We start from the raw sequence: 24,198 nt of genomic DNA on the forward strand, positions 1-24,198 counted from the left end.
AAAATACGTTTTACTTATATTTGATATTTTTATTGAACTAAAAAACCAAGCCTCATTGTTGGGTTATTTTCAAATGAATATTCTCCTTAGTAAAGTAAAGTTAGATGAGAATGGCATTTAACACCATACTAAGAAAGATGGCGCATGGGTAGCGTTGGGTTAGAATAAAGAATATTTATCATGTGTTTAAATGACTTTTAAAATCTATCTGTCGTTTTTTTGTAAATTCGCCGTTTCGATGTTGGTTGGCGTATAACTCCTCCGAGGCAAATTCGTAAATGCTTGAGAATATGTATTGAAACGGTATCAAGTATCCCTAGTGTCATTTGCACATACTCGAGAATGAATAATCAATTCAAATTTACGTATTATATTGCGACTCTAATACATTTAAAACTTAGTTAATTTTATTAGATAATGTATTGATATAAAGTTTAAACATATTTTTAATAATTGCTGTCGATTATTTCATCATTTAGTCTCAGTCAGTCCAGACCCAGTCCAGACCCAGTCCAGTCCAAATCCGCCGTTTAAATACACGACTGATGAAGTTTACTTCCTGGTTCCAGTTACTGATTGAAAGAAAGTTTTAAGATGCTGTAACGATTACAAACAGTAAAACATGTCAAATAAAAGGTAATTAGTAAGAATTTAGTCAGATTCTAATGTCAGTTATGATACGGTGGTCGTGTAGCCCAGAACTCTCCCCGATGACGGTGTGGCCGCCTTAAGCCTAGAGTCAGAGACATTTATTGACATTTTACTTAGTCCAACAAACAGTCAGCAAGCAGAGAGTGGAGACAAAAAATATATTCTGTTGTTTCTGTCTACCCTCTCTACCCACCCAAGCGTGTTTGGCATGTTTCAGAAGGGGTTGAGTCCAGTTCTTCTTTGATGAAATGATGGGACTGTCAGTGGTGCAGGATCTAACTGCAGTTAATGTCGTCTTATCTCACTCACGTTTATTATATTGGAAATAATTTACTGAATAACGTTTTTCTTTGGATGTCATTTTTTCGATGAAAATAAAATTGAAGTAAATTTGCAGCAATATATATATATATATATTAGAACCTGTCAAAAACCGGCAATTGGACGTTGGTTGGTAATTAAGAATTTCTTCCAACGTGCCTGAATCTCTTCATTGTGTGACACTGTTACAAACAGTACATAAACATTAGAGACACTTAACTGAAGGCGATCCGAACTAGAACTTCTTTAGGGAGGCCTAAAACAGTTGAAGCTGTGAGAGGGAGGAAGGGGTCAGAGTGCTCCAGACCAGAGACTAGATAGATCTGATATTATGATTTAATGATGATATCGTTTTTTGCTGCTGCTGCTGCTGTTGTTGGTGATGCAGTGAATTAAAGCGACTAAGCGATGAAAGTCTCGCTCGTCAACCAGATGAAGTATTTGATATTATATGTAAAATAGGTCGAGGGTAAGGAAGGAGTCGTCAGATATTTATTTGCATGGTTTTTATGTCTATTTTAGCCTCAGTTTTAGCTGTTAACATTTCACAAACACTGATTATTGAAATCCTCAATATTTTACCCAACAGTTTGTAAAATGTTTATTTGTGTAGCCATGCATGATGCATGATGCTGCTGCTGCTGCAGGCAGTGGTTGCTGCTGCTGCAGCGGTTGCTGTTGCTGCTGCTGCAGTAGTGGCTGCTGCTGCTGTTGCTGTTGCTGTTGTTGTTTGTATCTGGTGAATATCACTCATTATATATACATGTATTTGTTTATTGTTGCATGTTTGTTTGTATCAGTAATGTTCACAGGGTCTGGATCCAGGGCACTATGATATTAGACACACTCCCCGTACTGAAATAGCATCAAGTCTCTCCTCACAAGTCGCCCTGGATCTGGTTTCAAACCTCAAATAGTCAATCAGGGGCTGAATGGAGTTGATCAAAAGTTGGTTGAAATTGACTGTTTGATGAACAATTGAAATAGCAATGGTTACAATGCTGTTTATCGACTTGTTAACTTCAACTAATTTATGAGCTACCCCAGCCCCTGAAATCACAGATCGAGATACTGAGATTCACAGATCGAGATACTGAGATTCACAGATCGAGATACTGAGATTCACAGGTCGAGATACTGAGATTCACAGGTCGAGATACTGAGATTCACAGATCGAGATACTGAGATTCACAGGTCGAGATACTGAGATTCACAGATCGATATACTGAGATTCACAGATCGAGATACTGAGATTCACAGATCGATATATTGTGGCTTTGTGAATATTTTTTATTATTTGGCATGCTTTGTTTGTTGCTATAGTAATGAAAGTACGTCATTGACACGTTTGAGCGAGGAACACCTGAAGCGACCTCCCGATGAGGTATTTGACGTATTAGGTAAACTTGGAGAAGGGTAAGAATGATTTCGGGGGATTGCTGTTAGTAGCATGTGTGCTTCCTACACCGCAAAACAATTATTATAGGCTGAAAATTGACACGTTGTTTTTTCTTGAAATTAAATTTGTGATCAGTTCTAGAACTACTGGAGAATAGTACCGTGAGCTGCGTTGACTTTTAACTTCTGCAGAAATTAAAATCAAGTTGTCAATTTTTTTAGCTTAAGAATTAAAAAATCATTCGTTCTTATTTGAAATATTGAAATATTGAATTTTCTCTTCGTTAAATCGAATGTTTTTGTTTTCAGTTCATATGGCAGTGTATTTAAATCGTTACATAAAGAATCAGGACAGGTGCTCGCTATTAAACAGGTTCCCGTCGATACAGATCTACAGGAGATTATCAAAGAGATATCAATCATGCAACAATGTGATAGTCCGTACATCGTCAAGTATTACGGCAGTTATTTCAAAAATACCGATCTATGGGTAAGAGTTGAGGTAGAGAGAGAGTTGAGAGAGAGAGGGAGAGGGAGAGAGTTGAGTGAGAGAGAGAGTTGAGGGAGAGAGTGAGAGAGGAAGAGTTGTTAGTTTCGTTACAACTGGTTTCAATTGTATTTTACTGATTTATTCCTAGATTGTAATGGAATACTGTGGAGCTGGATCTGTGTCGGATATCATGAGACTTCGAAATAAAACGGTAATTAATAACCACCTGATAATCCCAGGAGACAATCGGGGGGAGGGGGCAGTTTCTGAGGTCCAAGCCCCTGCCTTCCCATCAGTGGAATTACGCCCCCTTTTTGTTGAGACCAAGATCCTTAAAACCCGTTGCAAATTAGACACTTACTACCCACTTTATCGCTTGGTTTATTCCAATATATCTAATCTGACTAGTCATCCTTGGTATTGCCGTTTTCCCTCGACCGGCCCTCGCTCTGTTTTCCCTCGACCGGCCCTCGCTCTGTTTTCCCTCGACCGGCCCTTGCTCTGTTTTCCCTCGACCGGCCCTCGCTCTGTTTTCCCTCGACCGGCCCTCGCTCTGTTTTCCCTCGACCGGCCCTTGCTCTGTTTTCCCTCGACCGGCCCTCGCTCTGTTTTCCCTCGACCGGCCCTCGCTCTGTTTTCCCTCGACCGGCCCTCGCTCTGTTTTCCCTCGACCGGCCCTTGCTCTGTTTTCCCCCGACCAGCCCTTGCTCTGTTTCTGTATCCAATAAGGTGTTTTGTTTGTTTTACAGTTGACAGAAAGAGAAATTGCGACTATTTTATCATTCACGTTGAAAGGTTTAGAATATTTACATCAACGTAAAAAGATTCATCGCGATATAAAAGCTGGTAATATTCTACTGAACACTGAAGGTCACGCGAAATTAGCTGATTTCGGTGTCGCTGGTCAACTGACTGTAAGTATCTACAGCCTGGAACCTGTAACCTGCACGTCTCTTCAGCCTGTAACCTGCACGTCTCTTCAGCCTGGAAACTGCAGACTGTAGATCAAACACTATTTTGTCTATACTCTTCTCTATTTAAAGGATACAATGGCTAAACGTAACACAGTAATAGGAACTCCGTATTGGATGGCTCCTGAAGTTATACAAGAAATCGGATACGACTGTGTCGCTGATATCTGGAGTTTAGGAATTACTGCTTTAGAAATGGCTGAAGGAAAACCACCGTATGGAGATATACATCCGATGAGAGTAAGTGTTACCCTCCCCCCCCCCACCGTATGGAGATATACATCCGATGAGAGTAAGTGTTACCCTCCCCCCTCCCCCACCGTATGGAGATATACATCCGATGAGAGTAAGTGTTAACCCTCCCCCCTCCCCCGCTGATCAGATTACTCTGGTCCTACTCATGGTGTGGTTCTATAAGAACCCAGGACCTAGTTCCACAGTTGTGAGTTAGAGTTAACTCTGGGTTAAAGTTAGTTCATTTTCAATGAGTTAACTCAGAGTCAAATCTTAACTCACAACTGTGGAACTGGGTCCTGATCCTGAATGGATCTTTGTTTTGTGTGCTTCTAACCTTGTATTGTCTCTTTATAAACATGTCTGGTCCTAGAAAGTTTGTACTCGATGGAATTGATAAAGAGTTTAGTTTGTTGTCGTGGTATCGTGTTAACAATGATGTACGGGTATATTTGAAACAGGCTATATTCATGATTCCGACGAAACCACCTCCGTCATTTCGTAATCCCGATAAATGGTCGGCTGAGTTTATAGATTTTGTGTCGTTGTGTCTGGTAAAGAATCCCGATGATCGAGCTACGGCTTCTCAACTATTAGAACACGCGTTTATACAAGCTGCCAGACCGTGCGTTATACTACAGAAAATGATCGTCGAAGCGAAGGGAATTTTAGAGGCAAACGCAGAACAACACGAGAATGACGATGACTCGGTACGTTAATCATTGATCTGTGTTACGGCAAACTTGACTAATAAACAGGGGCCGGTTGCATAGTCATGGCTTAGACTTAAGACCAGTCTAAGACCAACTTAGTTCTATAGCCAATCTAACAACTTAAGACCAATCTTAAGATTTAAGACCACTTTTGGACTTAAGTCACGACTGTGCAACTGGGCCCAGGGTCCCATCTAAGCCGATTGCCCGATTAAGCTCTACCGCTGAGCCAAAGGGAATATTTCAACTAGCTGAGCTAGTAGCAATGCTGTTATCATACACCCTGCCACATTTGGACGACTAGGTTATCATTATCACTTGTCCCCCGGGCTAGGGCAATTTATGTCACAAAGCTTTTTCCCACTCCATACAACGGATGGGGCAAGCGAAATTTCAGATATGCTTTCATTCCTTAGATCAGACCCTAATAACGGAGAATCATTAGTTCGAAAACGTTTCCTTGAGTTAGTAGTTTATTCAACATTATGATTGCAGAGGAGGGGGGGGGTCACAGGGGAAGAGGTGGGGGAGGGTCACATGGGGAGAGGGTCACAGGGGGAGAGGGAATTATTTGGGGAGATGTAGTTTTATAACGGTTTTCTATATTGTACAGGATGATGAAGTTGATAGTGGTACTATGGTTAAGAATGAAGATGCAGGTACAATGGTACCGTCTGCAGCTGATAGCGGTTCGACAGGTGCATCGCTCGTACAGATGCATGATGACAGTACACTATTAAGCGGTGGTAATGCTAACACGATGGTTGAACTGGACTCTGAACTCGGAACCATGGTTATTAACGATACTGATGACGAGGATGATGAATCTACGATGAAACGTATGTTAATTTAATAATTAGCCACCAGGGGGTGCAGCGTTATAGTGTCCGAACCAACCACCAGGGGGTGCAGTGTAATAGTGTACTAATCAGCCACCAGGGGGTGCTGTGTAATAGTGTACTAACCAACCACCAGGGGGTGCAGCGTAATAGTGTACTAATCAGCCACCAGGGGGTGCAGCGTAATAGTGTGTTAACCAGCCACCAGGTGGTGCAGCGTAATAGTGTACTAACCAGCCACCAGGGGGTGCAGCGTTATAGTGTACGAACCAACCACCAGGGGGTGCAGCGTAATAGTGTACTAACCAGCCACCAGGGGGTGCAGCGTTATAGTGTACGAACCAACCACCAGGGGGTGCAGCGTTATAGTGTACGAACCAACCACCAGGGGGTGCAGCGTAATAGTGTACTAACCAGCCACCAGGGGGTGCAGCGTTATACCGACGAACCAACCACCAGGGGGTGCAGCGTAATGGTGTACTAACCAGCCACCAGGGGGCAAGCGTTATAGTGTACGAACCACCCACCAGGGGTACAGCGTAATAGTGCTAGTAATTATATAGTTGTGTTGTGTTGAAGGTCACGATACGAATGAAATGCCGATCAGTAGTAAATATCGCCCAGCCTACCTCGATCACTTTGAGAAAAAAGAGAAAGAAGTTCAACAATTACAACAGCAGCAGCAGCAGCAGCAGCAGCAGCAGCTACCGGATGAATCAGGTGATTGTATACCAGCACCAGCTGCACCTGCAAACTCAGCTGCTGTACCAGTCATTAATACTACACCTACTCATAGTCCAGCAGCAGCGCCACCTAGTAGACAACAACAGCATTTCCAACGATCATTTATAGACGGTGAATTCGACTTTGATTATGTGAGTATATCTTAGCATATTCCTTCCTCACCTCCCCTCTCACCCCGACTCCCTACCTCTCCACCCCCTGACATCCCCTCTCACCCTTACTCCCCTCCTATCACCCCTCTCACCCACTCTCCCCTCTCACCCTTACTCCCCTCCTATCCCCTCTCCTCCCCTCCTATCCCCTCTCCTCCCCTCTCACCCCACTCTCCACTCCCCTCACCTCCACTCTCACCCTTACTCCCCTCCTATTACCCCTCTCACCCACTCTCCCCTCTCACCCTTACTCCCCTCCTATCCCCTCTCCTCCCCTCCTATCCCCTCTCCTCCCCTCTCACCCCACTCTCCACTCCCCTCACCTCCACTCTCACCCTTACTCCCCTCCTATTACCCCTCTCACCCACTCTCCCCTTTCACCCTTACTCCCCTCCTATCCCCTCTCCTCCCCTCCTATCCCCTCTCCTCCCCTCTCACCCCACTCTCCACTCCCCTCACCTCCACTCTCACCCTTACTCCCCTCCTATTACCCCTCCTCCCCTCTCACCTCACTCACTCCCCTCTCACCCACTCCCCTCACATCCCCTCTCACCCCACTCCCCTCACCTCTCACCTCACTCCCCTCTCACCCACTCCTCCCCTCTCACCCTTACTCCCTTCTCACCCCTCTCACTCCCCTCCCCTCTCACTCCCCTCTAACCCGCCGGGATTGTATGTATTTAAAATAGATGTTGTATTTATTACAGTTAAAGAGTTTATCGTATGATGAACTTCAGATACAGATCGCTTCATTAGATCCAGAAATGGAACGTGAAATAGAACAATTACGTCAGAGATATCAGGCTAAACGTCAACCAATTCTAGACGCAATCGACGTCAAGAAAAAAAGACAACAGAATTTCTAGTCAAATAACGCCACCTTGTGCTTCCCGCTTGAACTAAAGACACTCCGCAGTTTACAATCTGTTCACCAGGCTCTTCAACAGTTCTGTCTGGTTCCGGGTCCATGAGTTCTGGGCCCGTGAGTTTTGAGCCCGTGAGTTCTGGGCTCATGAGTTCAAGGCCCATGAGTTCTGGGCTTGTGAGTTCTGGGCCCCTGTGTTTGTTGTGTTGTTGGCTTTTCAGTGTTGAAAGAATATATGTAATGCTACAAAGTACAGTCACACACTACAGCATGTATCCACTCCTAGAGAGGTATCCACTCCTAGAGAGGTATCAACTCCTAGAGAGGTATCAACTCCTAGAGAGGTATCAACTCCTAGAGAGGTATCCACTCCTAGAGAGGTATCAACTCCTAGAGAGGTATCAACTCCTAGAGAGGTATCAACTCCTAGAGAGGTATCAATCCCTAGAGAGGTATCAACTCCTAGAGAGGTATCAACTCCTAGAGAGGTATCAACTCCTAGAGAGGTATCAACCCCTAGAGAGGTATCAACTCTTAGAGAGGTATCAACTCCTAGAGAGGTATCAACTCCAGACAGGTATCAACTCCTAGAGAGGTACATTGTATCAACTCCTAGAGAGGTATCAACTCCTAGAGAGGTATCCACTCCTAGAGAGGTATCAACCCCTAGAGAGGTATCAACTCCTAGAGAGGTATCAACTCCTAGAGAGGTATCAACTCCTAGAGAGGTATCAACTCCTAGAGAGGTATCAACTCCTAGAGAGGTATCAACTCCTAGAGAGGTATCAACCCCTAGAGAGGTATCAACTCCTAGAGAGGTATCAACTCCTAGAGAGGTATCCACTCCTAGAGAGGTATCAACCCCTAAAGAGGTATCAACTCCTAGAGAGGTATCAACTCCTAGAGAGGTATCAACTCCTAGAGAGGTATCAACTCCTAGAGAGGTATCAACTCCTAGAGAGGTATCAACTCCTAGAGAGGTATCAACTCCTAGAGAGGTATCCACTCCTAGAGAGGTATCAACTCCTAGAGAGGTATCAACTCCTAGAGAGGTATCAACTCCTAGAGAGGTATCAACTCCTAGAGAGGTATCAACTCCTAGAGAGGTATCAACTCCTAGAGAGGTATCAACTCCGAGAGAGGTATCAACCCCTAGAGAGGTATCAACTCCTAGAGAGGTATCAACTCCTAGAGCGGTATCAACTCCTAGAGAGGTATCAACTCCTAGAGAGGTATCAACTCCTAGAGAGGTATCAACTCCTAGAGAGGTATCCACTCCTAGAGAGGTATCAACTCCTAGAGAGGTATCCACTCCTAGAGAGGTATCCACTCCTAGAGAGGTATCAACTCCTAGAGAGGTATCAACTCCTAGAGAGGTATCCACTCCTAGAGAGGTATCAACTCCTAGAGAGGTATCAACTCCTAGAGAGGTATCAACTCCTAGAGAGGTATCAACTCCTAGAGAGGTATCAACTCCTAGAGAGGTATCAACTCCTAGAGAGGTATCAACTCCTAGAGAGGTACATTGTATCAACTTTATTTTACCCGAGAAACATTGTATTAACTGAACTCATGTAAGAATGAAAATACATTATTATACAGTGTATAAATGATATAATTATAATTAATATTCATTATAATTGTAATGGTGCTACATTGTGCTACACTGCAGCTACTACGCTAGAGTTACATGTATTAAGACTGTAGGAGTTGAATAGTGTTTGTGGAGAGTGCTCCCTCTCCCCTCCCCCTCCCCTCCCTCTCCCCTCCCCCTCCCCTCCCTCTCCCCTCCCCAGAATGGCTGCTAAATGTTTGAACTGCTTTCAATGGGTTTAATGCAAAAAATAGAAATATCCAAAACCTGTTTCGAGGCTTCTTAATGGTAACCTTCATCAGCACCAGAAGGGTGATAGCTCCTCCCTACAGGACAGTCTGACTGACAGAGTGGGTCACAGTACCAGAAGGGTGATAGCTCCTCCCTACAGGACAGTCTGTCTGACAGAGTGGGTCACAGTACCAGAAGGGTGATAGCTCCTCCCTACAAGACAGTCTGACTGACAGAGTGGGTCACAGTACCAGACTATATTCAATGCACTACATTTATTGAAAACTTGATCCATATCATGAACGTACTTAGAACTGAGGGATGGGTGTTGTATGGAGGGTCGTAGAGGCTTTAATTGTGTCATAGTTAATTAATGGTATCCATTCACCCTGCTAAACATAAATTGCCCTTTCTCTCTCAACCTCTTCCTCTCACCCCTCTCTCTCCTCTCAGCCGCCTCCTCTCTCACCCCTCTCCTCTCAGCCCCCTCCTCTCTCACCCCTCTCCTCTCAGCCGCCTCCTCTCTCACCCCTCTCTCTCCTCTCAGCCGCCTCCTCTCTCACCCCTCTCTCCTCTCAGCCGCCTCCTCTCTCACCCCTTTCTCCTCTCAGCCGCCTCCTCTCTCACCCCTCTCTCTCCTCTCAGCCGCCTCCTCTCTCCTCTCTCTCTCTCTCTCTCTCTCTGTGTTGATAGTGGAATCTTGCCCTGCGTTCAGACAATTGTATAAAAGACTGGAATTCACTGTGTTCCACTCATCCACCATATCAAAAACAAACAACATCAAATCTCATTCTGTTATTGATTTTATTCACGCAGAATTTATTCATTTTCAGCACAATTTGTAAATATAATATATATGTGTAATAATAATAATAATAATAATAATAATAATAATAATAATAATAATAATAATAGCTGCTAAACTTGTATATAATCTTTCAATTATAAATAAAGTGAATTTTCTACCCGTGAAGAGAAGAATTATTTACATTTTAGTTCCCGGTTTTAAAGCGGCAAAGATTCGAGTCAATCTTAAAGTCGACGCAATTTCATTCAATGAATTCTGAATATAGGAATCTTTCTCAGTTTTTTTAGTTTCGAAGATGACCACCAGGGTGATACGTGTTTCAATACGCGTCATGTAATACGTCTTTAACATTTTCTGAAGGAGAGAAAAACAAAAAAACTATCAGTAGACTATGACAGGACTGGACCCAGTTCCACAGTTGTGAGTTAAGACTTAACTTTCAGTTAACTCTTTGAAAATGAACTAACTTTAACTCAGGGTTAACTCTAACTCACGACTGTGGAACTGGATCCAGAGTTCAGGGTTAACTCTAACTCACGACTGTGGAACTGGATCCAGAGTTCAGAGTTAACTCTAACTCACAACTGTGGAACTGGATCCTGAGTTCACAGTTATCTCTAACTCACAACTGTGAAACTGGATCATGAGTTCAGGGTTAACTCTAACTCACAATTACTGTGGAACTGGATCATGAGTTCAGGGTTAACTCTAACTCACAACTGTGGAACTGGATCCAGATTGATATTCTCTGAGGCAGCAAAGTGAATTCTGAGGTAGTTGTAGAGACAATGGCTGATTGAAGAACATTGGAAGATATCATATAAAACCCCTCAGGATCAGCCTCTGTCTGACAGAAGGGAGAATAAGTGGCTGTCCGACAGAAGGGAGAATGAGTTGCTGTCCGACAGAAGGGAGGATCAGCTGTAGGTTAACAGTTGGTTAACCAGTGGATAGTTGACATAGCGACAATTAAAACTTTATTGTTATTCTGTGAATTACGCACCTTATCAAAGAAGTAAACAATTTTATCAAATTGAGTGCGGTCAGTTAGTTTATCATTAATCATCATGACTACATTGGGCCAGTGATCACTGGGTCGATCCTACAATAAACAATCAGTTCATTGATTCAAACAAATAGAAGTTTTATCGGATTAAACCACGGTTTAACGCTTACTCCGGGACATGAGAATATAGTCGGGAATAATTCTAACCCTTTCGGCGGGTCGCAGTATTTAGAGGGATGGGCGTATCCGGATCCGTGATATAGATCCTCGATACCGTGAACATCAAACACTAGAGATACATTGAACGCATCGGTCTTCTTCTGAAACGTTGTCAGTCTGTAAATAAATAACTCAAACTGGTCAGTGAGGGGAGGTGAGTGACAGCGGGGAATGAGGGGAGGGGAGTGACAGCGGGGAGGGGAGGTGAGTGACAGCGGGGAGTGAGGGGAGGTGAGTGACAGCGGGGAGGGGAGGTGAGCGACAGCGGGGAGTGAGGGGAGGTGAGTGACAGCGGGGAGTGAGGGGAGGGGAGTGACAGCGGGGAGTGAGGGAGGGGAGGGGAGTGAGTGGAGTGACATCAGGGGAGTGAGGGGAGGATATATGACTGTGGGGAGTGAGGTGAGTGACAGCGGGAGTGAGGGGAGGTGAGTGACATCAGGGGAGTGAGTGACATCAGGGGAGTGAGGGGAGGTGAGTGACATCAGGGGAGGGAGGGAAGGATGTATGACTGTGGGGAGGGGGAGGGAGGGATATGTGACTTACTTGGAATGGAAATCGATAGAAGACTTTGACATCACTGATTTCACCTCAGTTATCGGCGCTTGTTTACTCAATATTTCAAAGAAGTATAAACTGAACTACAAGACAAAACAATTACAGACATGAGATTCAGAGATTCAGTTCAGTGTCTCCTCCGGGTTCAGTGTCTCCTCCGGGTTCAGTGTCTCCTCCGGGTTCAGTGTCTCCTCCGGGTTCAGTGTCTCCTCCGGGTTCAGTGTCTCCTCCGGGTTCAGTGTCTCCTCCGGGTTCAGTGTCTCCTCCGGGTTCAGTGTCTCCTCCGGGTTCAGTGTCTCCTCCGGGTTCAGTGTCTCCTCCGGGTTCAGTGTCTCCTCCGGGTTCAGTGTCTCCTCCGGGTTCAGTGTCTCCTCCGGGTTCAGTGTCTCCTCCGGGTTCAGTGTCTCCTCCGGGTTCAGTGTCTCCTCCGGGTTCAGTGTCTCCTCCGGGTTCAGTGTCTCCTCCGGGTTCAGGATAAATATGTTACGTACCTTGGCGACGAGAACTGATTTCAGTTTCATCATCCACTGATAAAGAGCTGGTGCTGCTGGAATTTTACTACCAAACGATAATTTACGGTTCTTAAAAACAGAAAAACAATAATTAGAAAAAGTAATCAACTCGCGGCCGCGCCCCCTAGTGGCATTAAAACAAACCTCTTTATTAGGGTCTACATAACCCCAGGCGTTTAGTTTAACGTGAGCCTCTTGTAGATGAAACAATGACGGTAAGAACTGCCATAAACTCATCTGTATTTGAGCTTGTAATAATTGACTGATTATATCACATTCCAAACTGAAAAACAACAACAATTCATTCTAAAAACTCAACCTCAAATTTCAATTATTTCGACGACTTTTCATGTTTCTATTTTTACCCGAACGCAGCTTTAAGCGGTGCTAATATCGGATGATGAAAGTTTTTCTGCGTAGATTGAATGATTTCAGTAATTACAGCGAGACCGTCTTCAAACACGATCTGTTTCATTCCTGACATCGTCTCCATCTGTTCATAACTTCATAACACGTTAAGGTTCCGTCTGTGACCATGACACCCCCTCAAACTCCAACTCCCCTTCTCCAACTCCTCCCCCTCCTCCCTAATACTGTTACCAAAGGATACAAATCAATCATTTTTAATCTAGCGGTTACAAAGTGACCGAGTTGGCCACACAGATGAGACAGTAATTTCTCGATGGGAGGAATCGGATCGGTGAGATTCAGACGGCTGTGTTGATCTTCAATCTTTCTCAATTCACTGAGTAAAATTTGAAACGATGATCGCAAATTCTACAAAATAGAAATATCAAACACGATTAGTTCCTCCCTCAGTATCCACTCACAGCTAAGAGTGATCCACTCACAGCGGGGAGAGTGATCCACTCACGAGAGTGATCCACTCACAGCGGGGAGAGTGATCCACTCACAACAAGGAGAGTGATCCACTGACAGCGGGGAGAGTGATCCACTCACAGCGGGGAGAGTGATCCACTCACGAGAGTGATCCACTCACAGCGGGGAGAGTGATCCACTCACAGCGGGGAGAGTGATCCACTCACGGCGGGGAGAGTGATCCACTCACAGTGGGGAAGAGTGATCCACTCACGGCGGGGACAGTGATCCACTCACGGCGGGGACAGTGATCCACTCACCGCGGGGAGAGTGATCCACTCACAACTCTTACCTCCTTTCTACCAAACCATTTCAATCCGAGGTAAACTAATGATGTGTACATTTTCTCAGCGAGGCTGAAATGTGATAATGAGTTTAACATGACCCCCCATGAAGAGCCGAAGTTTGCTTTATGTGAATCACGTTCTCTTTCCTACAATTAGAATAAACAGAAAACTATTTGAAAACCTTCCTCCTCCTCAGAGCCCTCCTCACACTTGACTCAAACACTTACAACTTTATCTTTAGCTTTATCATACATAAAACAACTGATTAAATTGAAGAATTCTTCCAGTACACTCTGTTCTACACATATAGTATTATCAGCACCAGAAGCAGCAGCTGTCGCCATCGTTGCAGCAGCAGCAGCAGCAGCCAGGCAGCAGGACCGCGCACCAGTCAGTCAGTCAGTCTCTCTCAACCTCAGCCGCAGAGTGGTGGCAGCAGGAGAGAGGGGAGTTAGAGAATGCTAGAGCCGCAGGGTTCGGGTCAGAAAAATTTAAAAAATACAAGACAGTAATCAATCTCTCTCCTCTTGTAGCGAGAGAAACTTCAATAAATTTAAATTTACGTGTTATTTACTTTTCGTATCGGGCAACGACCTTGGGTGAAGCGCCGGTGATGACTATATCGCGGAGTACGGCCTCGGAGTAGAGAACGATGGATCCCGGACACGGACGACGGACCAGGAAGCGCACCCACCCATCCTCGCTTGCCAGGGGTCCAGTATCACTCCCGAACTCGCTTCCACCAGCCCCTTGGCCTCACGAAGCGTGATTTCATTACTGGCGCTGTTGCGCAAGACGTCATATATCGATTCGCGAAATACTTCCTTGTTCGGTAAAACGTTCGCTGATTGGTCCATTTAACGGGAAAACAAACAGAAGTCTACTGTCGGTTTGTTACAAGCGCTGTGATTGGTACGACCGGATTCTGGTCGGCTAGTAACGACTCTAACGACTCGTGAGGTCGAGGGGTTCGGCGAACAGCTTTAGCGTAGTGGGTTCGAATCCCTTGACGGGTGAAGATGCACCCGCCGAGAATGCCGGATCCAAATTCTTGACTCGAATTAATTTTGTCTCAACCGCGAGATCTGTAAAAAAGGATCATAATATTGATACAGAAAATTGAATATTCCAAATGATTCATGATCAAAAGAGAGATTGTTGATCAAACTTCAATTTAGCTTGTGAATTGCGTCGCCGGGGACCGATCTCGGCCCTACTGCCGATTGGTATTAAACTCCCCATCTCAGCCGCGGGTCGCTGGCTCGCAATGCGACCAACGGCCTCATCACCCACACACCTGACAGGCCAATCCACAAACTCAGTGGGCCCCGGTCAGTCACCAAGTGCCAACCAGTTATCACACCAGACAAACTCCCGACTACAATCGCTATTGCTCTATGGTCTAGTGGTTAACTTGCTCGACTGGCACGCTTGAGGTGTCGGGTTCGAGACTAGTTAGGGTTAGGGTTACTAGATATGACCTAGGGTTAGGGTTGGTCAATCAAACTGGTGACACTGCCGCATTTTTGCACATTTTAGTTCTCTGCAAGAAGTCTTTTTTACGGATCTGAAACCCTTCTGCGTAAGTTCGACTGATCTATAGTCATTGTTTACCAACAATAAGGGAAGTATATAAAAATGCGGCACCAGCAGTGAGGAACAGTCACAAATAAAAAATCAGAAAACTCCAAAACGAAACTACGTTTCTGTGCCATTTTTCCACGGACTGCCGGAACCGACACGGATACGACAGCTCGCCAGCTGAGTGTCGTGGCTGAATGTATGTCAAGTTGAATCGTTAAAAAAAACAAACGAATGACGCCCAGCAGCACTGCATAAGCTCACATTAAAATAACAGCAAGCGTTTGATTGTAAAAGGCTATAGTGTGTTCCATCTACGAGCAATTATCTAACAAGGCTCGTAGGTTCTATTCAATATAACGGTAAGAAGCTCACTGTAGTTATCGCGACAACTGGTGATTATTCAATGGTTTATCTGGATTTAAGTTCAGACAGTCAACGATTGGTTTTCACAGTATAAAGGAACCACTCGCGTTGTTCTCTATACCAGACAAGCTCCAAACCACAGCAAATCGAGGTCGTAACTCTACTCTGGGTAGCTATGGGTAAGTCAGTAGATATTACGATATATTTTTTTCAATTCTACATCGCAGTTTGTTACACAAATGATATTTTGAAAAAAACTTTATTTCAATATATCACACTTAGCCAAGCCCCTGACCATTTAGTTACAATGACGTTATTCCTTGAAAATGGATTTAGTGGAAAACCGAAAATGATTCAGATTTTAACATTTTGATATTTTGTCGGATTTCTGATTGTTGGACTTGGATTTCTTTTTTAATGTTAGAAAGAATTTTAATGCTAAACGGCGCGTGAAAGAATTGGTCCTCTCCAATCTATATATCCTTAGATTATTCAGAAATTTTCATTTTCAGAAATTAGATTTAAATCATATAGGCTCTTATAGACAAACCTTCTGAAGCGTGGCGGTGTATAAAACTGGGTCATAACCATTATAAACCTTTATAACGTCCGCTCTCACCTCCGTTTCCTCCCTCCTCCCTTCCTCCCTCCCTTCCTCCTTCCCTCCCTCCCTCCCTCTCTCCCTCCCTCACTCTCAGTTTCTCTCACTCCCTCTCTCTTTTCTAGCGTGTTGTAACGATGAAGATAACGGACCTGGTTATAGGACCCCCCTCGAAGCGATGAAAGGTCCTCGTGAAAAGTTAATCTATGTATCATGTATCAGAAGGAAGACGCCGTCTGCGCACCTGCCTGATTACATGGCTACTGTTGATGTCGACCCAACATCGTCCACTTATTGTCAGGTAGTGATCGTGGTACCCTCTAGGGGGCGGGGGTTACATGACAACCACTAGGGGGTGGGGGTTACATGACAACCACTAGGTGGAGTGGAAGTTGGACCACTTTCAGGACAGAATGAACCTAATTTGATTTGTTAGTTTCGATATCGTTGATAGACAATATATAAACATAGTGCAAAGAGCGCGTTCCAATCTAGAAAATAGAAACCGGTCTGGACTAGTTCGTTACTAACTAGTTCACCGTGTTGTGATCGTCTGTACCAGATAACGCTGAAAATCTATACCGGGTTCACATCGAGTTCAAAACTATATGCAATTCAATATCCTTATGTTCGAGTTTTAGTCAGAAAACAATAAAATGTATAACGACAGCCAAAATCCGCCCAACGCCCACATACAAAAAATGTATGAAATGAATATATTTCTATTCACCTTTGTGCAGGTGATTTCGAGGGCAACAACAACTCATCTTGAAGATGAACTTCATCACTCCGGGTGGAACGTCTGCTCAAGTTGTCATGGTGATACGGAGAAGGCCCGGAAGTATATAATTTTTCCGACGATAGAGGGCGATCGGGTGTATCTGTTCGACACGAAAACCGACCCGAGATCCCCGAAATTACACAAGGTTTGAGAAAGAAAATGAATCCATTGATTTCAGGAACCGTGGTTTCACTGTCGTGGGTGGGGACTAGAATATTCAACTCAAGAATGAAAACATCTGGAATAAACTAATGTGGGTTCAGTGCTAACTGTGGAACTGGGTTCAGTGTTAACTGTGGAACTGGGTTCAGAGTTAACTGTGGGACTTGGTTCAGTGCTAACTGTGGAACTGAGTTCAGAGTTAACTGTGGAACTGGGTTCAGTGTTAACTGTGGAACTGGGTTCAGTGTTAACTGTGGAACTGAGTTCAGAGTTAACTGTGGAACTGGGTTCAGTGTTAACTGTGGAACTGGGTTCAGTGTTAACTGTGGAACTGGGTTCAGTGTTAACTGTGGAACTGGGTTCAGTGTTAACTGTGGAACTGGGTTCAGAGTTAACTGTGGAACTGGGTTCAGAGTTAACTGTGGAACTGAGTTCAGTGCTAACTGTGGAACTGGGTTCAGAGTTAACTGTGGAACTGGGTTCTGTGTTAATTGTGGAACTGGGTTCAGAGTTAACTGTGGAACTGGGTTCTGTGTTAACTGTGGAACTGGGTTCAGAGTTAACTGTGGAACTGGGTTCTGTGTTAACTGTGGAACTGGGTTCAGAGTTAACTGTGGAACTGGGTTCAGAGTTAACTGTGGAACTGGGTTCAGAGTTAACTGTGGAACTGAGTTCAGTGCTAACTGTGGAACTGGGTTCAGAGTTAACTGTGGAACTGGGTTCAGAGTTAACTGTGGAACTGGGTTCAGTGTTAACTGTGGAACTGGGTTCAGTGTTAACTGTGGAACTGGGTTCAGAGTTAACTGTGGAACTGAGTTCAGTGCTAACTGTGGAACTGGGTTCAGAGTTAACTGTGGAACTGGGTTCAGAGTTAACTGTGGAACTGGGTTCAGTGTTAACTGTGGAACTGGGTTCAGAGTTAACTGTGGAACTGGGTTCAGAGTTAACTGTGGAACTGGGTTCAGAGTTAACTGTGGAACTGGGTTCAGTGTTAACTGTGGAACTGGGTTCAGAGTTAACTGTGGAACTGGGTTCAGAGTTAACTGTGGAACTGGGTTCAGAGTTAACTGTGGAACTGGGTTCAGTGTTAACTGTGGTTACTGGGTTCAGAGTTAACTGTGGAACTGGGTTCAGAGTTAACTGTGGAACTGGGTTCAGGGTTAACTGTGGAACTGGGTTCACAGAGATATTGAATGGTTGTATTATTTACAGGTGGTGGAAGCCGAGGACATTCTAGAGAAAACCGGACTTTCTACCCTGCACACGTCACACTGTTTGGGTTCAGGAGAAGTGATGATCAGTACTATGGGCGATATTAACGGTGACGGGAAAGGTATTGTTGTGTTGCGAGGCGATAACGGGTTCCGGGCCGTGTTAGGTCAATTGTTATCGAGATAGATATAAAACACTTGATATTAATATTTACATAAATAATCGCGTGCAAATCGGGTCAAATTATTCAGAACACATTTTAACGATGATTAGATATTGCCCCCGATTTAGTTAGGCCAAAGGCCATTTATACAATACAATCATATTACCATAAACATTTTAAACTATGATTTTTGGGAATCCAGTTTTATTTGTTCGAGTTATTTTCAGGTGAATTCCTATTGTTGGATGGTAGTGATTTTTCTGTGAGGGGTAAATGGAATCGAGGTCACGATATCGCGGAATTTGGATACGATTTTTGGTATCAGCCGAATCATAACGTACTAGTATCGACTGGATGGGGTCACCCTCGCTGCTTCAAGAAAGGATTCGATATCGAAGACGTGAAAAATGGTAAAGTTGACAGACTGATGGTCTGACTCATAGAGGGTTCAGGAGGAAGCCACCAACATTAGCCCAGCACCTGTGCCTATAACAGCTGTGAAGAGCTGTTTGGTTTAGGGGGGGGGGGAGTGGACCCCGCTCCTATGTGTTTTAGTTTGATAAAAATCCCATCCTCCCTCGGCAGAGATTCGAATCTGATGCGAACGCCTGTGGTATTCTCTATGATTCAGGTTGTTATGGCAACTCGTTGTATATATGGGACTGGACGACTCATGAATTACGACAGACGATCAATTTAGGACCAGACGGAGTGATTCCGTTAGAAGTGAGATTCCTTCACGATCCTGAATCTCCAGTCGGATTCGTCGGATGCGCTTTGAGCAGTTCTATTTTTAGAATCTATAAAACAACGGTCAGTTTAACACCCTTCGACGTCATAGGGTGAGGATCCACGGAACCAGGACGCGAATAATGATTTGAATATGATACTCTATTTGTAGGGCGGAAGTTGGGCGGCTGAGAAAGTGATCCAAATTCCAAGCAAAAAGGTCGAAGGTTGGGCACTTCCGGAGATGCCATGTATGTATTCCTCTAGCATAGTGCTCCCTTCCTTCCCCCGCACCCTTTCCTCCCTCCCTCCCTCCCCCGCACCCTCTCCTCCCTCCCCCGCACCCTCCCTCCCTCCCCCGCACCCTCTCCTCCCTCCCCCGCACCCTCCCTCCCTCCCCGCACCCTCTCCTCCCTCCCTCCCTCCCTCCCTCCCCCGCACCCTCTCCTCCCTCCCCGCACCCTACCTCCCTCCCCCGCACCCTCTCCTCCCTCCCTCCCTCCCCCGTACCCTCTCTCCCTCCCCCGCACCCTCTCTCCCTCCCCCGCACCCACATAGTCTCAAGTATAAATACATCTATTTTAGCTCTAATCACTGATATCCTGATTTCTCTCGACGATCGATATCTGTACGTCAGTAATTGGTTACACGGTGATCTCAGACAGTACGATATATCCGACACTCGACATCCGAGATTAGTCGGTCAGGTAATCCGTCAATATCTTACGTACATAATTCTTATATTTCTACCAATTGACTTCAGTAACAAATACATCGTTTCAATTCTCTTACAATTCAAAGGTTTTCATTGGAGGAAGTTGTTGTTCCGGTGAAGGGGTGAAGGTCACACACGATCAAGAACTTCCGGTACGTTGTCTATACCCAAGTCGTTAACGGATCAGTAACTTTACGGTGTTGTTGCGGTACCAACAACTCTTGACGCAGAAAGCCCGTGATTTTGGCCACTTGTAACTTATTTCATTCCCGTATATTTAACAGGCTCAACCGGAAGCGCTGTTTCTGAAGGGTAAGAAAGTTGAGGGCGGATGTCAAATGTTACAGTTAAGTTTAGACGGTAAACGGATGTACGTCACGACCTCCCTCTTCTCAGCCTGGGACCTTCAATTCTATCCTCAACTTATCAAGTACGTAAATATGATTAGCAGTAAATATGGCTGCCTCCATGCGTCCCCTAATGACGTCACATGCATGTTTTTCAATGTTTCAGTAATGGTGGTATGATGATACAAATTGATGTTGATACTATCCACGGCGGTTTGAAGGTTAATAGAGATTTCTGTGTGGATTTTGGACAAGAGCCCGGTGGTCCATCGCTAGCCCACGAGATGCGCTACCCGGGAGGTGATTGTTCCTCTGATATTTGGCTGTGTGAACCAAAAGCTCAATCGAAGATTTGAATATTATATGTCACCGTTAATGCTTATTTAATTGTCTAATGTACAATGAAAATAAAAGTGAAATAATTAGTGCGTTCAAAAAAGAATTTATGGATTCGATTCTCAATTTTGGATGGATTGACATTTACAATATGGTCGCTGCAGATCTCCTTATGACGTCATCACTGAATACGAGCTCAAAGATTCGAAGAAAACAATAAACGGGATTTAGTTTAAAAATAAAGAACCTTGATTCCTCCCCAGATTGTCAACAAGTTCCGGTTGTAGGATCGTCACAGCGTGTTTACGAGTTATCGCAGCTGGTCAGTAAGAGACGGCTTGGTAACGAGTTAGAGCTGTCGTCTGTCACCAGCTGCAGCAGCAGCAGCTGCTGCTACTGACCAGTGAGGTCCTAATTCATTGTAACATACGTCTTCAAGTACAAATCAGTTTGACATACAACTATAGACACATTATCAGACACATCATCAGACACATCATCATCAGACACATCATCATTATTAGAATGAATTCATATCAGAAATTCAGCCTTTTTATCGTTTTTTTTATTTTCACAGGAATTATTTTGATGCGCGTAAGTAGAATATTTCTAAGATTATTACATAATGCTGCTGCTGCTGCTGCTGCTGCTGCTGCTGCTGCTGCTGCTGCTGCTGCTGCTGCTGCTGCTGCTGCTGCTGCTGCTGCTCCTGCTGCTGCTAGGGTTATCAGTTCAAAAAAGTCAATAACGAGTTTAATGAGGTCACTGTAGAGTTTAATGAGAGGTCACTGTAGAGTTTAATGAGAGGTTACTGTAGAGTTTAATGAGGTCACTGTAGAGTCTAATGAGAGGTCACTGTAGAGTTTAATAAGAGGTCACTGTAGAGTTTAATGAGAGGTCACTGTAGAGTTTAATGAGAGGTTACTGTAGAGTTTAATGAGAGGTCACTGTAGAGTTTAATGAGAGGTCACTGTAGAGTTTAATGAGAGGTTACTGTAGAGTTTAATGAGAGGTCACTGTAGAGTTTAATGAGAGGTCACTGTAGAGTTTAATGAGAGGTCACTGTAGAGTTTAATGAGAGGTTATAGTTTTGTTATTTGTAACTCACCTCGTTATTGCTGCCTCTATCACTGTCTGTGTACATCTGTTCATCGGACTGGATTACCCCACTGGGCTGGGGCTGTTGACCAGTTTCAACGGGCTGGGGCTGTTGACCAGTTTCACCGGGCTGGGGCTGTTGACCAGTTTCACCGGACTGGGGCTGGATGATTACACTCGGCTGCTGACCTGTAATCGATGACAAGTTAAGAATTGATTTATGATAACAATTTACGGAGTAAAATACAATTGAAATATGAAACTAGAGTAACTAACGTTGAGCAGCTGAGACACCAGACGAGGGGATTCCCCGACCAGACAACGGGATTCCCCGACCGATTCCACGACCAAAACTAATCATCCCCGAATTATTCAATCCTGACATTGAGAATGAAGCTGGAGTGAGTAATCTGTGAGTCGATCCTCCTCCTCCTCCTCCTCCTCCTCCTCCTCCTCCTTCTTTGGAAGATGCTTTAGCATCGTTTTCATTCTTCTCCTTAAACAGCAGGTTTTGTTCCGTGAAAATCTAGATTTGACAATAATCAACACAAGTTCAAGAAATACTACAGTGAAGTCATCAGGTGAGACGGCGTCAAAATCACTCATCCTTACTACTTGTGACATCATCAACTGTTGTTATTGACTTAAAAACTAAATAACTATCGATCCTTCATAGATAAAAAGATCACCATTTGTCTAGCAACTCCCTGACAAAAACTCGAAATAAAGCTTAACCCATTGAGAGCTCGGCCATAACCCTAACCCTAGCCAGACTCGAACTCGCTATCTCTAGCATGCCAGCCGAGCATGCTAACCACTAGACTACAGACCAGGAATGAATGTCATAGCTTGTCGGTTTGTCTGGTCAGTGTGGTGACTGGTGACCAGTCAGGTGTGGTGACTGGTGACCAGTCAGGTGTGGTGACTGGTGACCAGTCAGATGTGGTGACTGGTGACCAGTCAGGTGTGGTGACTGGTGACCAGTCAGGTGTGGTGACTGGTAACCAGTCAGATGTGGTGACTAATGACCAGTCAGGTGTGGTGACTGGTGACCAGTCAGATGTGGTGACTAATGACCAGTCAGGTGTGGTGACTGGTGACCAGTCAGGTGTGGTGACTGGTAACCAGTCAGGTGTGGTGACTGGTGACCAGTCAGGTGTGGTGACTCTATTTACTAACAACACCCACTCTATCAGTCTCTGCTGATTACACCAGTTTCTTATCAAGATTTTTCATCTATTGTATAGTAATCATCGGGTTCAATATATTTTTAGAGTTGACTTTAAAATGGTGGGAAGGTGAGGCGCTGATTTATGGGTAAGAAGGGAATCCCGATTCCTCATTATGGAACAAACTATAAACAAATGTAACTAGTTGTAACTGTTTATTACGATGTTGTTGGTTGAAAGTATTTTATTTTATTTATGAAACTGAAACTGGAACAGCTATATGAAGAGAGGCGCGATGTATGAATGTAAGAATAAAGTCCTATACGGTAAAGGAGGTGAAGGAAGCTGGTATGTTTGTCATGATGAACCGTTTGCGCCTAAACCAGGCTGTTTAGCGCTGTCATTCGGGTTAGTATACTTCTACTGAACTACTGCGAATTTCTTTTTAAGAATTCCAACAATCTGTTCAGCAAAGGACACAAAGTTCTGGTGAATATCGAACTGATTTTACTAAACTGATTGTAATAAACTGATTGTGACATTCATCGACATTTTCTCTTTCGCTATGGTTGTTGATCACGTGATTTAGAATTGGAAATCTGTGGCAATTCGACGATCAAATGGAAAAATTCGGTTGTGAAGTTTATGCATTCGACCCGAGGTGTGTACTCAAGCATCGAGTTGTTCGAGGACTATTTTAGATCAACTATAGACATGCATGTTTTTATATTCTAGTATGGGCGTCTCCGATCATAAACATTCGAAGAATGTTTGGTTTTACAACTTGGGAGTGGGCGGCTCCGATACGGATAGCTTTGTGCCGAGAAAAAACAGCTACGTCAAAAATGATCAAATCTGGAAAATACGAACAGTAAAATCTATTCTAAAAATGATCAAGCGTGAAAATGTAAGTTGCAGAAACTTTAAAACCCCCGAGTACTGGGGGAGAAGCATATAGGGCCTACCATTCACTCGCCAGGGGCGCTGCAGTTGCTTAACGGTTGGTTAGAAAAAACCACGGATAAATACCATGTAACAATGAAAGCCTAGGACCGTTAGGATTGAACCCCAACTTGTTGTAATTAACCAATCAATTTATGTCTTTATTTCTATTTATTTTCTGTAGAGAATTATTGATTTTCTAAAGATCGACGTTGAAGGAACAGAATTCGACGTTTTGCGCAGCATTCTTAACGACGGAACAATGAACATCGTTAAACAGTATCTAGTTGAATATCACGTGTTCGGTGATCAGAAGTTTAAAATGGGTCAGTACGCGATTGATATGAAACGAACTCTTCAATTAGGATTTAATCCGTTCCTAGTTCGCAATAAATTCCCGCTAGTCGGCGTGAACCGGAAGTCGTATCGATGGCAAGCTGATGTCGGTTTCGTCAATATGAATTTTCTGAAGAAAATAAAGAAATAAAAAATACACATTTTTCCGATTCAAAAAGTTCGAGTTGTTA

General features: G+C 44.2%; 4 protein-coding genes across 5 annotated transcripts; 3 read left to right on the forward strand and 1 right to left on the reverse strand.

Annotated features, from left to right (window-relative positions):
- Nucleotides 1-525: 525 nt before the first annotated feature.
- On the forward strand, nt 526-7,948 carry LOC141909886 (serine/threonine-protein kinase 4-like). Of its 2 annotated transcripts, none has more exons than XM_074800565.1 (10): nt 526-636; nt 1,361-1,441; nt 2,680-2,860; nt 3,009-3,071; nt 3,610-3,774; nt 3,904-4,071; nt 4,527-4,775; nt 5,392-5,617; nt 6,197-6,492; nt 7,221-7,948. In XM_074800565.1, the coding sequence occupies exons 1-10, from the start codon at nt 623-625 to the stop codon at nt 7,377-7,379; spliced, it is 1,602 nt and encodes a 533-aa protein (XP_074656666.1). In that variant the 5' UTR covers nt 526-622; the 3' UTR covers nt 7,380-7,948. The 2 variants fall into 2 exon arrangements, with proteins under 2 accessions (XP_074656666.1, XP_074656664.1); XM_074800563.1 differs by lacking the exon at nt 1,361-1,441 and adding an exon at nt 2,296-2,388 and having other exon boundaries at nt 538-636.
- A 2,146-nt stretch (nt 7,949-10,094) lies between these two features.
- On the reverse strand, nt 10,095-14,224 carry LOC141909889 (KICSTOR subunit 2-like). Its single transcript, XM_074800570.1, has 11 exons — nt 14,044-14,224; nt 13,697-13,930; nt 13,475-13,615; nt 12,914-13,080; nt 12,669-12,806; nt 12,448-12,586; nt 12,283-12,372; nt 11,780-11,874; nt 11,188-11,353; nt 11,015-11,113; nt 10,095-10,365 (listed from the first exon to the last, which is right to left on the reverse strand). Exons 2-11 carry the CDS (start codon nt 13,811-13,813, stop codon nt 10,189-10,191), a joined length of 1,329 nt encoding a protein of 442 aa, XP_074656671.1. The 5' UTR covers nt 13,814-13,930; nt 14,044-14,224; the 3' UTR covers nt 10,095-10,188.
- A 1,070-nt stretch (nt 14,225-15,294) lies between these two features.
- Nucleotides 15,295-20,490, forward strand: LOC141909888 (methanethiol oxidase-like). The gene is made up of 11 exons (XM_074800569.1): nt 15,295-15,595; nt 16,143-16,318; nt 16,758-16,943; nt 18,173-18,293; nt 18,563-18,745; nt 18,967-19,148; nt 19,237-19,315; nt 19,650-19,771; nt 19,866-19,931; nt 20,064-20,209; nt 20,293-20,490. Exons 1-11 carry the CDS (start codon nt 15,592-15,594, stop codon nt 20,480-20,482), a joined length of 1,455 nt encoding a protein of 484 aa, XP_074656670.1. The 5' UTR covers nt 15,295-15,591; the 3' UTR covers nt 20,483-20,490.
- A 2,534-nt stretch (nt 20,491-23,024) lies between these two features.
- Nucleotides 23,025-24,158, forward strand: LOC141910413 (putative methyltransferase-like protein 24). Its single transcript, XM_074801152.1, has 4 exons — nt 23,025-23,137; nt 23,319-23,390; nt 23,465-23,636; nt 23,856-24,158. Exons 1-4 carry the CDS (start codon nt 23,025-23,027, stop codon nt 24,156-24,158), a joined length of 660 nt encoding a protein of 219 aa, XP_074657253.1.
- The last annotated feature ends 40 nt before the right edge of the window (nt 24,159-24,198 follow it).

This window comes from Tubulanus polymorphus, chromosome 8, assembly GCF_964204645.1.
Source record: "Tubulanus polymorphus chromosome 8, tnTubPoly1.2, whole genome shotgun sequence".
In the NCBI taxonomy this organism is placed as follows: Eukaryota; Metazoa; Nemertea; class Palaeonemertea; order Tubulaniformes; family Tubulanidae; genus Tubulanus; species Tubulanus polymorphus.